Source organism: Triticum aestivum, chromosome 6B, assembly GCF_018294505.1.
Source record: "Triticum aestivum cultivar Chinese Spring chromosome 6B, IWGSC CS RefSeq v2.1, whole genome shotgun sequence".
In the NCBI taxonomy this organism is placed as follows: domain Eukaryota; kingdom Viridiplantae; phylum Streptophyta; class Magnoliopsida; order Poales; family Poaceae; genus Triticum; species Triticum aestivum.
Genome location: NC_057810.1, coordinates 438,683,325 through 438,697,500, shown reverse-complemented (window position 1 = coordinate 438,697,500; position 14,176 = coordinate 438,683,325). Strand labels below are relative to the sequence as shown.

Below are 14,176 nucleotides of genomic sequence, written 5' to 3'. Positions count from 1 at the left end.
CTTTTGTAGGCAAAGACCATCTTTGTTTGGGCCGTAGCTACAAATTCTAAGATTGTAGAATATTTTTTATAAATTAAGAGCGCGTGGTATTTTTTTTTCTCCCGTTGCAACGCAAGGACCTTTTTGCTAGTTACTTTAAATTGTTTCCTTGTGCAGCTGTGAGAGGATATTACTATTAATTAACTCCATATAACTTCATGACGATTTAGAACTCCGAGTCCAGATGGAATCCAATGCGCGTGTGACTCAGACCACACATGATCTCGCCGGTGACACGCAAGCCGTGATCACACAACTTTGAAGATAATAATGCCGAGACGTCTGCTGATAGATGTCGATCTTGTAAATATGATGTGTTGAGAGCCTAGGACATGACGAGCCCCCGCGCACGCGCTGGTGAAGTTATCTTCAGTCTGAGTCATGGAGTCTGATGCGACGATGAAGTTGCCACTATAGTTGATGAAGATTGGACCCACCGAAATCTGAATCCACGACGCACGTTGCCCTTCCGTCACAAGGTTGTTCCCTGACGGGTTGTCGTGGGCGATTGTTCCGTGCCGGCTCTTCTTCGTCCAACCAATCGTGAGGTTCTCGATCCCTGAGGAGCTCCCGCCAAGAACACAACACCATCGTATGCTGGCTCCACGGTGAGCGCCAACTGTCATGATTTTGTCACGGCAGATGTCCTCGAAAAAAAGGACTTAGTCGTGAGGTCATTGATGCTAGGTGATTGCTTGAATGTGGTTGGTCCGAATCGAGAGATGCGAGTTTACCCAGATTCGGCCCCTCACTGTGAAGGTAAAAGCCTACATCCTGCTTGATTGATATTGATGATGGTGATGATCTCGATTACAAGGGTGCTATTTCGCTACCTTTCATCTCGAGGGCATCTACTTTGATCTTGTCTAAGACTTGTCTGTGTGTCTAAAAATTGTCCCCCTTGGGGTGCCTTGCCCCTCCTTATATAAGTTGAAGGGGCCGGCTTACATGTAGAGGCCTAGTAGGTAGGATTAGGACTAGTCTATTAGAAGTCGAATGTCTAGATCTTGCTTCCTTGTCAGGAACTTTCCTCTTCTTGGACGAGTCGGCCCAACGATTATCCCTCATAAGCCGAACTTCTGTAAGTCGCCTTCTGGGCCTTGCCACTCTCTTCGGCCCATCAACCAGGACATCGTTAAGCCGCCAATGTGAGCCAGCCCATCAGACTCCTCTCACGAGCCGGCCTTCTCATGAGCCGTCATTTGTATCTTGGGGCTTGTCGCCTGCCTAATGGTCGGGTTATCATGAGCCGCCAAGTAGCGGCCGGGTTATTACCTTCGGTCGGGTCATACCGTGGGGTATATCCTCAACATGACTGGGTATCTCAATGGCCGACTGCTAAATTTGAACTTATTGCTCGAAATTGTCGTTAAATTATGTGGTGTCAGAATGAGAAATTTTGATTTACATTGATGCAAAGTTGGAGTTGAAATAGAGTTTATATGCACACTCGTATAAAAGAAATACAATTCCCGCAATAAAAATATTAAAGAAATACAAGAGTGAAAATTATAGACCTAAAGTGGTCGGACCCTTCCCTGGACCCTGCGCAAGCGGGAGCTACATGCACCAGGTTGCCCTTTTTTTTTTACAAGAGTGAAAATTATCAGATTTTGAAACTCCACGTTTGCTCATTTCCTTTGCACCTTTAAAAAAGTTATAAGCGATGTAGAAGAGTTTTAAATGCCACAACTTTAGGGAATCTGCTAGAGTTGCTCTTGGCTTCTCCCCAATCCTCTCCAGCTTTATGCAGCTTGTCCTTTATTGCAGGTGTTTCTTTCTAGCGAACTTGGAGATTTTACTCATAATATCAGTGTTGCCTGTTTAGCACATACGCCTTAGATTTGATCAAAAGCATCAGGATAAACTTTTCAAATTAAATCGTTAAAAAGGTTCACTTGAATTTAAGTAGTCATATTTGTTCCAACAAAATCAAACAGCAATGCATTGTATATGTTATGAAATATAATGAAGTTTTAGTTAATTTCCCTTTTCTTTTACACAATTATCAGAATTTAGTCTATTACTCAAACAAGGAAACTGTAAGTTAAGTTTTCACAAGCCAAGAGACATACATGGAATTGTTACAGATAGCATGGTGAAAACAAGGAAAAGGAAATTAGACATAAACGACAAAAAACTCCTTTCTAAGTCTGAAGTTCGGTTAAGCGCTGTGTGCATATGAGATATTCAGCACAAATATATAATACACGATCAGAAAAGCCTGTTTGCAGCTCCCAAAGACATCAGAGGATCTCCATATACGAACCTCCCAGGTCAGGCTTAGTACCTGCATAATCGTAACACAAGGAAGACCTACCATGTTTAGAACTGAACGGCTACAAATACACAAGTGACAGAAACAAGTAGGGACGAAATTTTGGCTACATAGACAATACACTGATGCTTTCAAAGAACAACAGTAACAACGCTTCCAAACAACACCAATGATGCTTCCGAAGAGCACTACTTGATACACAAAATGGAACCAGAACACGCATAAGAGTAAGATAGCCATATTAAATCGTTGTTGCACAAACACAAAGAAACCCGATTCACTGAAATGTAAGTAAACACTGTCTTCTCAAATGTTTTGATTTTCCAATTCTCTGGGCACATTTCCTCTCATCCATCCAATTATACCACCATGGTCATGACATCAAGTCATTTTCTCAATGTACATCCTGGGAGGAGAATACGAGTAATTTGAAACGGAGGGAGTACATTTCAACCATTCGGTGTGTTTAAATTTAAATAATTCGGTTTGTAAACTATATTCATGATTTGCTTGAACCTTCATATTTATGTTTAGTTTCTATATGTGAGCTAACATATAGTTGCAATGTAAACTAGAATTGCATAAGTTGGAAAAAAAACTATACTCCGTTATATTTAGGGGACCGGCCGAGCAAAAGTTAGTGGAGTAAAAATACTCCACAAAGCCTTACTCGGCCAGATAGTAATCTATTTTAAGGGGATCAGCTAGATTTGAAGCTAAATTGTAACAAGTGTATCTGATTGCTTGGTTGTAACAAAATTAAGGAGCATGTCATACAAATAACAAAATTAGCATGGTTCATCAAACAATTAATTCATCGTAATGAACATGTTAGTCGCTTAAGCAGAGGGTTATTAAGGAGGGCGGAGGAAGGAGGTGATGCAAACAATATGTGGATGAAGATGACGATTTGCATTCATAAGGTGGCTTCAAAGTAGTTTGGGGTGACCAGGAGAAGTAGAAGCAAAACTAAAGATACCTGGCGGTGGAACGATATGTCCAAAAGGCTATTAGGGAGAAGAAAGACTGTTACATACACCTGCACTTGGATAAGAGTGCAGACAACATAAAGAAGTACAAGGTGGCAAAGAAAGCCGCAAAGCGAGCTTTTAGTGAATCAAGGAGTCGGGCGTATGATGACCTCTACTAGCACTTAAGACACGAAGGAAGGCGAAAGGGGCATCTACAAGATGATCAAAATCCAAGAGAGGAAGACATGAGATGTCAACCAAGTAAAATGCACCAAGGAGGAGCAGACCAACTCCTGGTGAAGGACAAGGACGATGAGATCAAGCATAGATGGCGGGAGTACTTCGGCAAGCTGTTCAATGGAGAGGATGAGAGCTCTAACATTGAGTTGGATGACTCCTTTGAAGATACCAGCAAGTGCTTTGTGCGACAAATCCAGAAGTCTTAAGGTCAAGGAGGCTTTAAAAAGGATGAAAAGAGGCAACACGATGGGCCCTGGTTGTATCGCCATTGAGGTGTGGAGAGGCCTCGGAGACATAGCGATAGTATGGCTGAATAAGCTTTTGAATCCCATTTTTCGGGCAAACAAGATGCCAAAAGAATGGAGGTGGAGTATATCAATACCAATCTTCAAAAACAAGGGGGGTGTTAAAAGTTGTACTAATTACCTTGGAATTAAGGTGATGAGCCATACAATGAAGCTATGGGAGTCATTGAGCACCACTTAAGAAGAATGACAGGCGTGACCAAAAATCAGTTTGGTTTCATGCCTGGGACGTCGACCCTGGAAGCCAAATTCTTGGTATGACAACTTACGAAGAAATAAGGGATCAAAACAAGGACTCGCATATGGTGTTCGTTAACTTGGAGAAGATATCGCAGAATGTCATGTGTTGGGACTTGGAGAAACACAAAGTCCCAACAAAGCACATTACCCTCATCAAGGCCATGTACAACAATGTTGAGACAAGTTTTCAAACAAGTGATTTTGACACTAATGACTTCCCAGTTAAAATAGTCCTGAACCAAGGGTCAGCTTTGAGCCCTTATCTTTATGCTTTGGTGATGGATGAGGTCACAAGAGATATAGAAGGAAAAAGCCCAATGTGTATGCTCTTTGCGGATGATGATGTGGTGTTAGTCGATGATAGGCTTAGTAGGATTAAAACTAGGTATATGAGGTGCGGTTCCAGTACTACTAGGCACGAGGAGAAGGTTAGCCTTGATGGGCAACTGGTACCTCAAAAGTACACCTTCTAATATTAGGGGTCAATGTTGCAGAAGGATAGTGATATCAATGAAGATGTGAGCCATCGAAACAAAGTCGGATGGATGAAGTGGCACCAAGCTTCTAGCGTTCTTTGTGAAAGAGTGTCACACAAGCTAAAAGGCGGGTTCTATAGGACGGCCATTCAACCTGCAATGCTTTATGGAGCTGAGTGTTGGCCAACTAATAGGTGACATGTTCAATAGTTAGGTGTAGCAGAGATGCGCATGTTGAGATGGATGTGTGGCCACACAAGAAAGGATCGGGTCTGGAATAACGATATACGTGATAGAGTAAGGGTATCATCAATTGAAGAGAAGCTTGTGCAACACCATCTGAGATGGTTTGGGTATATACAACGTAGGCCTCCAGAAGCTCCAATGCATAGCGGATGGTTAAAGCATTTTGATAATGTCAAGAGAACTCGGGGTAGACCAAACAGACATGGGAGAGAAATACGTAAAAAGAGATCTGAAGGACTCGAATATCACCAAAGAACTAGCCATGGACAGAGATGCGTGGAAGTTAGCTATCCACGTGCCAGAACCATGAGTTGGTTTCGAGATCTTATGGGTTTCAGCTCTAGCCTACCCCAACTTGTTTGGGACTAAACGATTTGTTGTGGTTGTTGTTGTTGTAAGCAGGTATGTCCTTAATAGTACATGAATTTTCCCTGTAACGACGAGCCTACTTGCAATAAATGAGCTGCTGCAATGATTGAGCCAACTACTTAAATAAAAGGGTAAGGAGAAGCAATTTGGGATATACCTAAACTAGTAGCTTTGTCGTCATCCGAATTCCTATATGTGAACGCAACCATCCAAACTACAGTGATGATATTTTGATGTATTTGAAAGCTTATCACATATGTCACTATCTGGACACATTAATGGGTGAGCTCCTATTTCAAGCTATTGTTCCTATATGAGAATGCAACCATACAGACCAAATTACTGACTATTCAGAGCAACGCTATGCCATTTGCTGAGTATAAGCAGCTAGTACTCTTGACATAATTCAAGAGAAGTGGTACAAAATAATGGTGGTTTGCAGTACCAGATTCCCTGGAGCGGGCTTTGAACCCTGATCTAGATTGATCGATCTAGATTGGGGTTCCACTTCCCTACAGAACGGTCAGAGTTTGGTCCTGATTTGCTGAGCTCAAGAATCGAAATGGAATCACGATTTAGGCTGCAGGAGAGGACTAGGGCGAGAGCACTGGGAAGTAACGCATCTTCCAGCGACTGCAAGAGTGGGGCAAATGCGCAGATGGATGCCTATCGGAGAGCAGCTCATGGGCCTATTCGGTCTGGCCCAGCCCACATGGATATGTCTATTTCTAATTTTCATAGGGAACCGCACAAATCACGAATCTGGTAACCAGTGTTTGTAGCTCCATTTTAGCTAAAGATGGCGGATTTAGAAAATACGGAAAAGGGTACACACAATGATTATTATTTTTACTAAATTGCACAAGGTGCGTTAACTTGGTGCCACTTTCGAGGCTATGGCCTTCCTGTGGCATTTTTATCAGTTTAATTGCCTTCAAAATACATGTCCAAAATCAATCCTTTCATGGACATCTAGATATGAGCTAACACACGAACAATTTGGGACCATTCATGCATCTTCGAAAAACTACCAGTGATGATGATAAACATTAGGATTTCTATCTAACAGCTAACTCCAGCATCCAGACCCAACTAACCAATGATGATAACATACTGTAGTTTGCTAATGTATTGTAAGAAGGGAATAATATTGTTAAACAAGATGACCAGAGTAATAAGTTAACAGAAAGTGTGACAAATTTATCATGACAATCCAGAATTATGTGCACTTGTTCTAATAAATTCATGAGAATCTACAGGTGCAAATAAAGTTGCAATCAGATGAGACTAATTTATCCATGAAGTCAGACAGATGCGAAAAGGGCTTACTCATATGTAGACCACACCAACCAGACATGGCGCATCTAGTGTCCGGATCAAATCGCGGATCTTGTAAACCTGCATCCACTGCTTGGAGACGACTAAGCATTTTCCCTCCGACTCCACAAAATCATCTGTTCTGTACGTCCTCACCCTGATGTGCGCCCGGTGATACGGGGGATACGGCGATTCGTCAACACTCCAACAGGTCACCAAGCAGAAGCCACTATCAATCCCCAGGGAAAGAAAATTGTGTGAGCGACCGACCAGCTCTTCATCTTCCAAGTCGGACACCACAGGAATCTCAACAACAGAGAGTGACCTAGTGCCGATATTAATCTTGTATCCAGTGATGGCCTTTGTGGTGCTTGATAAGCCGAGGAAGAGCCCACCTCCGTGCGGGATGGCACCATCGCTGAACGGCAGGTTGTTCTCGTCATCCACCGTCACCCACTTCTTCGAGCCCTTCGTGTCAAAAGCGTACGTGCCCACCCGTCCGGTCACAGAAACCAGTATGTGGGAGCCCACGGCGACGTATGACTCGACGGCAACCCTCGGTGGACATAAGTACTGCCGTGGGGTGAGCTCCCAGGGAAAGAAGGGCGGCCGCTGCAGGGAGCTCCACTTGCAGTTGGTTAGACAGCCGTCAACTTCCTGTGCCTGGGAGAGATCGAGGACCTCGAACCAGGGCAAGTAATCGAGCGGTCCCTTCACTGAGGGGCTTCGGGAAAGGGCGTAGATCTTCTGGTCGATGGGTAGCAGGATCGGGTGGCTCTTGATCGACTTAGGTTCCGGTCCCCGGATCACCAACTGCTTCTCGGTGTCGAAAATGATGGTCCCCGGGCCGTAGTAGTTCTCGGTTGAGCTGCCGCCGACGCCGACGATCCACCGGCGGTCCTTCAATCTCAAAGGGACGAAAGACATGTTGTGTTTGCATTTGAGGCGGGCGAGGCGGCGCGGGATGCTCACCGGGGTGTCGCCGCCGCCGTCGGTGTAGGGTTCCACCTTGAACACGGAGAAGGCAGGGCTCACGCTCCCATGACCTACCACCAGGTAGGGCGAGGTCTCCTCATCGCTACCGCTGCCACCGCCCAACCTCTGCTTCTTGTTCGGCCGCATGGTCTCCAGCGAATCACTGCCTCTATCGGTGATTCCATCTGCCCTCCTCTGCTCCTTGTTCTTGCGCTTCATCTCTATGCGCCGCCGCCGCTTGGGACGGGATCCTTGATAAAGCTAGGGTTTGGGGGTCCTCCTTTAGGAGCAATATGCAGTGGACAAGAGGGGTTTTCTTTCTTCTTCTTTTTACGGAAAGAAAAGAAGGGAGGACAACTACAATAGAACGTGGGCTTGTGATAGAAAAATCGATCTGTACCATCAGACGCGAGATTGATGGCCCAGATTGTAGTGGAGCAATTTGTGCACACAATTTGTAGAAAGGACCCTCCCCACAAGCTAATTTGGTCCCGCTGTCCTCGTCGTTCCAAGTCTAAATCACCTACGCTCTTGGTTGTTGTGTCGCTGGAGGCGATGTTTGAGGCAAATCAGATCGGAGTTTGTCTGATCTGAATCTCCGATAGCGGTCGGTTGGTTGCCTTCTCTCTCTCAAGCTCCAGGATCAACTCGTGTATCTTCCCCCCTCCCCCCTCGTCGGCGGCAACGCCAGCTCCTTGGCTCCTCCCCGACCGGTTACGTGACGTCGTGCGAACCTACAAATCTTCGACACGGTGATTCATTCTCCTCGTAAAATACTTCGAGTTTTACTTTCAAGTAAATTATTCATCTTTGTAGTTATATTTTCCTTTAATTGTTCATGTCAAATATGCTCGTGTGTGAAAGATGCATTTTAGTAACTTTGATTTGAAGGTGTGTTTCTATTGTCCTTGGTGGTTTGGTACTCTAGTTTGCAACTTTTCTTTCATTGAAGTACTTTGGAGAACCAATCTGGGAGGTTGAGGATGATTGGATAATCTTAGGGTCTTGAAGTTTAGGACAATTCACTAAAAAACTTAGTATCTGCACTAACGTGTACAGGGTCAATAGCTTGACAAGTTGTAAAGAAAGTAATTCATTTTACTAGGCAAAAAATTTGAAATCATTTGTGAGCATATTAAAATTTGGATTGATGTTCTCTTTTGGGAGCAATATGCAATGGATAAGAGGGGTTTTCCCTTTTTTAGGGAAAGAATGGGGGACAACTACAATAGAATGTGGGCTTGTGATAGAAAAATAGAAAAATGGATCAGGACCATCATATGTGAGATTGGTGGCCCAGATAGGAGTGGAGCAATTTGTGCGCACAATTTGTAAAAAGGACCCTCCCTAGAAGCTAATTTGGTTCTGATGTCCTCGTCGTTCCAAGTCCAAATCACCTACGCAACGGCAGCACACAAAATCTCCCCCAATAGCAGCGGCGGTTGCGGCCCAGATCCCTTCTCCAAGTTAGGCGAGTATGTAGGGTGGAGTTGTTGTACCATCTCTCTGATGGCTCTTGGATGTTGTGTCGCTGGAGGCGCTGTCTGAGGCAGATCAGTTCGGAGTTCGTCTAATATGGATCTCCGACAACGGTCGGTTGGTCGCCTTCTCTCTCTTTATCTCTCTCTCTCTCTCTCTCTCCAGGATCATCTCGTGTATTCCTCCCCCTCGTCGGCGGTGACCCGGTCGCCAACTCCTTGGCTCCTCCCTGACCGGTTTTGCGATGTTGTGCGAACCTACAAATCTTCAGCACGGTGATTCATTTTCCTAGTAAATACTCTGAATTTTACTTTCAACTAAATTATTCATCTCTATATTTCTATTTTCCTTTACTTGTTCATGTCAAATATGCTCGTGTGTGAACGATGCATTCTAGTAACTTTGATTTGAAGGTGTGTTGCTATTGTCCTTGGTGGTCTGGCACTCTAATTTGCAAGTTGTTTTTCATTGATAAGTACTTTGGAGTGTTGGAAATATACCCTAGAGACAATAATAAAGTGGTTATTATTATATTTTCTTAATCATGATAAAGATTTATTATTCATGCTAGAATTGTATTGATTGAAAACTTAAATACATGTGTGAATACATAAGCAAATACCAAGTCCCTGGTAGCCTCTACTGGAGTAGCTCATTGATCAAAAGATGTTGGGAAACGTAGCATGCAATTTCAAAAAAAATCCTACGCTCACGCAAGATCTATCTAGGAGATGCATAGCAATGAGGGGGAAGAGTGTGTCTACGTACCCTCGTAGACCGAAAGCGGAAGCGTTTGACAACGCGGTTGATGTAGTCGAACTTCTTCTAACTCCAACCGATCAAGCACCGAACGTACGACACCTTCGAGTTCTGCACACGTTCAGCTCGGGGACGTCTGCTACCTCTTGAGCATGCATTGGTTTTTCCTTGAAGAGGGAAGGGTGATGCAGCAAAGTAGCGTAAGTATTTCCCTCAGTTTTGAGAACCAATGTATCAATCCAGTAGGAGACAACACACAAGTCACCTAGTACCTACACAAACAATCAAGAACCTTGCAACCAACGCAATAAAGGGGTTGTCAATCCCTTCACGGCCACTCGCAAAAGTAAGATCTAATAAAGATAGTGAAGTAAATATTTTTGGCATTTTTGTTGTATAGATTGGAAAGTAAAGATTGCAAAATAAACGGCGACAGAAATTGGTAAGTTGATGGGAAACTAATATGATGTAAAATAGACCCGGGGGCCATAGGTTTCACTAGTGGCTTCTCTCAAGATAGCATGTATTACGGTGGGTGAACAAATTACTGCCGAGCAATTGATAGAAAAGCGCATAGTTATGAGAATATCTAGGCAATGATCATGAATATAGGCATCACATCCGTGTCAAGTAGACCGAAACGATTATGCATCTACTACTATTACTCCACACATCGACCGCTATCCAGCATGCATCTAGAGTATCAAGTTCATAAGAACAGAGTAACGCATTAAGCAAGATGACATGATGTAGAGGGATAAACTCAAGCAATATGATATAAACCCCATCTTTTTATCCTCGATGGCAACAATACAATACGTGCCTTGTTGCCCCTACTGTCACTGGGAAAGAACACCACAAGATTGAACCCAAAGCTAAGCACTTCTCCCATTGCAAGAAAGATCAATCTAGTAGGCCAAACTAAACCGATAATTCGAAGAGACTTGCAAAGATATCAAATCATGCATATAAGAATTCAGAGAAGAACCAAATAATATTCATAGATAAACTTGATCATAAATACATAATTCATCGGATCTCGGCAAACACACCGCAAAAGAGTATTACATCGAATAGATCTCCAAGAACGTCAAGGAGAACTTTGTATTGAGAATCAAAGAGAGAGAGAAGAAGCCATCTAGCTAATAACTATGGAACCGAAGGTCTGTGGTAAACTACTCACGCTTCATCGGAGAGGCTATGGTGTTGATGTAGAAGCCCTCCGTGATCGATTCCCCCTCCGGCAGATCGCTGGAAAAGGCCTCAAGATGGGATCTCACAGGTACAGAAAGTTGTGGCGGTGGAAAAGTGGTTTCGTGGCTCTCCCTGATGTTTTTAGGGTATAAGGGTATATATAGGAGAAAGAAGTATGTCGGTGGAGCTCCATGGGGCCCATGAGGGTGGGGGCGCGCCTACCCCCTGGGCGCGCCCTCTTGCCTCGTGGCTGCCTCGCGGAGTTCCAGACTTCAACTCCAAGTCTTCTGGCTTGCTTTCGGTCCAAGAAAGATCATCGCGAAGGTTTCATTCCGTTTGGTATTCCTTTTCTGCAAAACTCTAAAATAGGCAAAAAAACAGAAACTGGCATTGGGCCTCCAGTTAATAGGTTAGTCCCAAAAATAATATAAAAGAGCATATTAAAGCCCATTAAACATCCAAAACAGATAATATAATAGCATGAAACAATAAAAAATTATAGATACGTTGGAGATGTATCAACGTCCCTTACCTTCTTGATCCAGCCAGGTGTCGAGGTAGTAGATGAGTTCCGTCAGCATGACGGCGTGGTGACGGTGATGGTGAAGTGATTCTCACAGGGCTTCACCTAAGCACCGCAAAAACAATGACTGGAGGTGTAAACTGTGGAGGGGGGTGCCGCACACGGCTAACAATTGATGTTGTGTGTTATAGGCGCCCCCTCCCCACATATATATAGGTGGAAGGGGAGGAGAGGCAGCCATGGGGCGCCCCAAGTAGGATACTAATCCTACTTGGGGTTTCCCAAGTGGCGCCCCCTTCCCTATTTTACTGAGAGAGGAAAAGGGAAGAGGGAAGGGAGGAAGGAAAGGGGGGCCGAACCCCCTCTTCCTTCTCCCAATCGCCCCCTGCCATAGGGGGGCGCCACCCCTGGTGGGCTGGTGGGCTCCCCTCTCATGGCCCATATGGCCCATTATTTCCCCCGGGGGTTCCAGTAACCCCCACCCCTCGGTACTCCGATAAATACCCGATATACTCCGGAATACTTCCGGTGTCCGAATACTATCATCCTATATATCAATCTTTACCTCTCGACCATTTGGAGACTCCTTGTAATGTCTGTGATCTCATCCAGGACTCCGAACAACATTCGTTCACCAAATCACATAACTCATATAATACTAAATCATCATTGAACGTTAAGCGTGCGGACCCTATGGGTTTAAGAACTATGTAGACATGACCGAGACACCTCTCTGGTCAATAACCAATAGCGGAACCTGGATGCTCATATTGGCTCCTACATATTCTATGAAGATCTTCATTGGTCGAACCGTTATGACAACATACGTTATTCCCTTTGTCATCGGTATGTTACTTGCCCGAGATTCGATTGTCGATATCCACATACCTAGTTCAATCTCGTTACCGGCAAGTCTCTTTACTCGTTCCGTAATACATCATCTTGTAACTAACTCATTAGTCACTTTGCTTGCAAGGCTTCTTATGATGTGCATTACCGAGAGGGCCCAGAGATACCTCTCCGATACTCGGAGTGACAAATCCTAATCTCGATCTATGCCAACCCAACAAACACCTCCAGAGATACCAATAGAGCATCTTTATAATCACCCAGTTACATTGTGACGTTTGATAACACACAACGTATTCCTCCGGCGTCCGGGAGTTGGATAATCTCATAGTCGAAGGAATATGTATTTGACATGAAGAAAGCAATAGCAATAAAACTGAACGATCAATATGCTAAGCTAACAGATGGGTCATGTCCATCACATCATTCTCCTAATGATGTGATCCCGTTATCAAATGACAACTCATGTCCATGGTTAGGAAACCTTAACCATCTTTGATCAACGAGTTAGTCAAGTAGAGGCTCGCTAGGGACACCGTGTTTGTCTATGTATTCACACATGTATTAAGGTTTCCGATCAATACAATGTAGCATGAATAATAAACATTTATCATGAATAAGGAAATATAAAATAAAAACTTTATTATTGCCTCTAGGGCATATTTCCTTCAATCTCCCACTTGCACTAGAGTCAATAATCTAGATTACATTATAATGATTCTAACACCCATCGAGTCTTGGTGCTGATAATGTTTTGCTCGTGGAAGAGGCTTAGTCAACGGGTCTGCTACATTCAGATCTGTATGTATTTGCTAATTTCTATGTCTCCCTCCTTGACTTGATCACAGATGGAGTTGAAGTGTATCTTGATGTGTTTGGTTCTTTTGTGAAATCTGGATTCCTTCGCTAAGGCAATTGCTCCAGTATTGTCACAGAAGATTTTCATTGGACCTGATGCACTAGGTATCACACCTAGGTCGGATATGAACTCCTTCATCCAGACTCCTTCATTTGCTGCTTCCGAAGTAGCTATGTACTCCGCTTCACACGTGGATCCCGCCACGACGCTTTGCTTGGAACTGCACCAACTGACAGCTCCACCATTCAATATAGATACGTATCATGTTTGTGACTTAGAGTCATCCGGATCTCTATCAAAGCTAGCATCGACGTAACCATTTACGACGAGCTCTTTGTCACCTCCATGAACGAGAAACATACCCTTAGTCCTTTTCAGGTACTTCAGGATGCTCTTGACCGCTGTCCAGTGATCCACTCCTGGATTACTTTGGTACCTCCCTGCTAAACTTATAGCAAGGCACACATCACGTCTGGTACACAACATTGCATACATGATAGAACCTATGGCTGAGGCATAGGGAATGAGTTTCATTTTCTCTCTATCTTCTGCAGTGGTCGGGCATTGAGTCTGACTCAATTTCACACCTTGTAAAACAGGCAAGAACCCTTTCTTTGACTGATCCATTTTGAACTTCTTCAAAACTTTATCAAGGTATGTGCTTTGCGAAAGTCCTATTAAGCTTCTTGATCTATCTCTATAGATCTTGATGCCCAATATATAAGTAGCTTCACCGAGGTCTTTCATTGAAAAATTCTAATTCAAATATCCTTTCATGCTATCCAAATTTTTTGTATCATTCCCAATCAACAATATGTCATCTACATATAATATTAGAAATGCTACGGAGCTCCCACTCACTTTCTTGTAAATACAGGCTTCTCCGAAAGTATGTATAATGTTGGGGAACGTACCATGCAATTTCAAAAAAAAAACCTACGATCATGCAAGATCTATCTAGGAGATGCATAGTAACGAGAGGGGAGAGTGTGTCCACGTACCCTCGTAGACCGAAAGCGGAAGCCTTTAGTTAACGCGGTTGATGTAGTCGAACGTC

General features: G+C 43.8%; 1 protein-coding gene across 2 annotated transcripts; it reads right to left on the bottom strand.

Moving 5' to 3' along the window:
* Positions 1-2,044: 2,044 nt before the first annotated feature.
* LOC123137369 (uncharacterized) lies at positions 2,045-7,829 on the bottom strand. 2 transcript variants are annotated; one of them, XM_044557111.1, is made up of 2 exons: positions 6,494-7,829; positions 2,045-2,723 (listed from the first exon to the last, which is right to left on the bottom strand). In XM_044557111.1, exon 1 carries the CDS (start codon positions 7,673-7,675, stop codon positions 6,494-6,496), a length of 1,182 nt encoding a protein of 393 aa, XP_044413046.1. In that variant the 5' UTR covers positions 7,676-7,829; the 3' UTR covers positions 2,045-2,723. The 2 variants fall into 2 exon arrangements, with proteins under 2 accessions (XP_044413046.1, XP_044413045.1); XM_044557110.1 differs by having other exon boundaries at positions 2,045-2,329; positions 6,494-7,792.
* Positions 7,830-14,176: the final 6,347 nt, after the last annotated feature.

Coding starts and splice junctions, on each gene's coding strand:
- LOC123137369 (XM_044557111.1), bottom strand. CDS start 7,675: ATGAAGCGCAAGAACAAGGAGCAGAGGAGGGCAGATGGAATCACCGAT.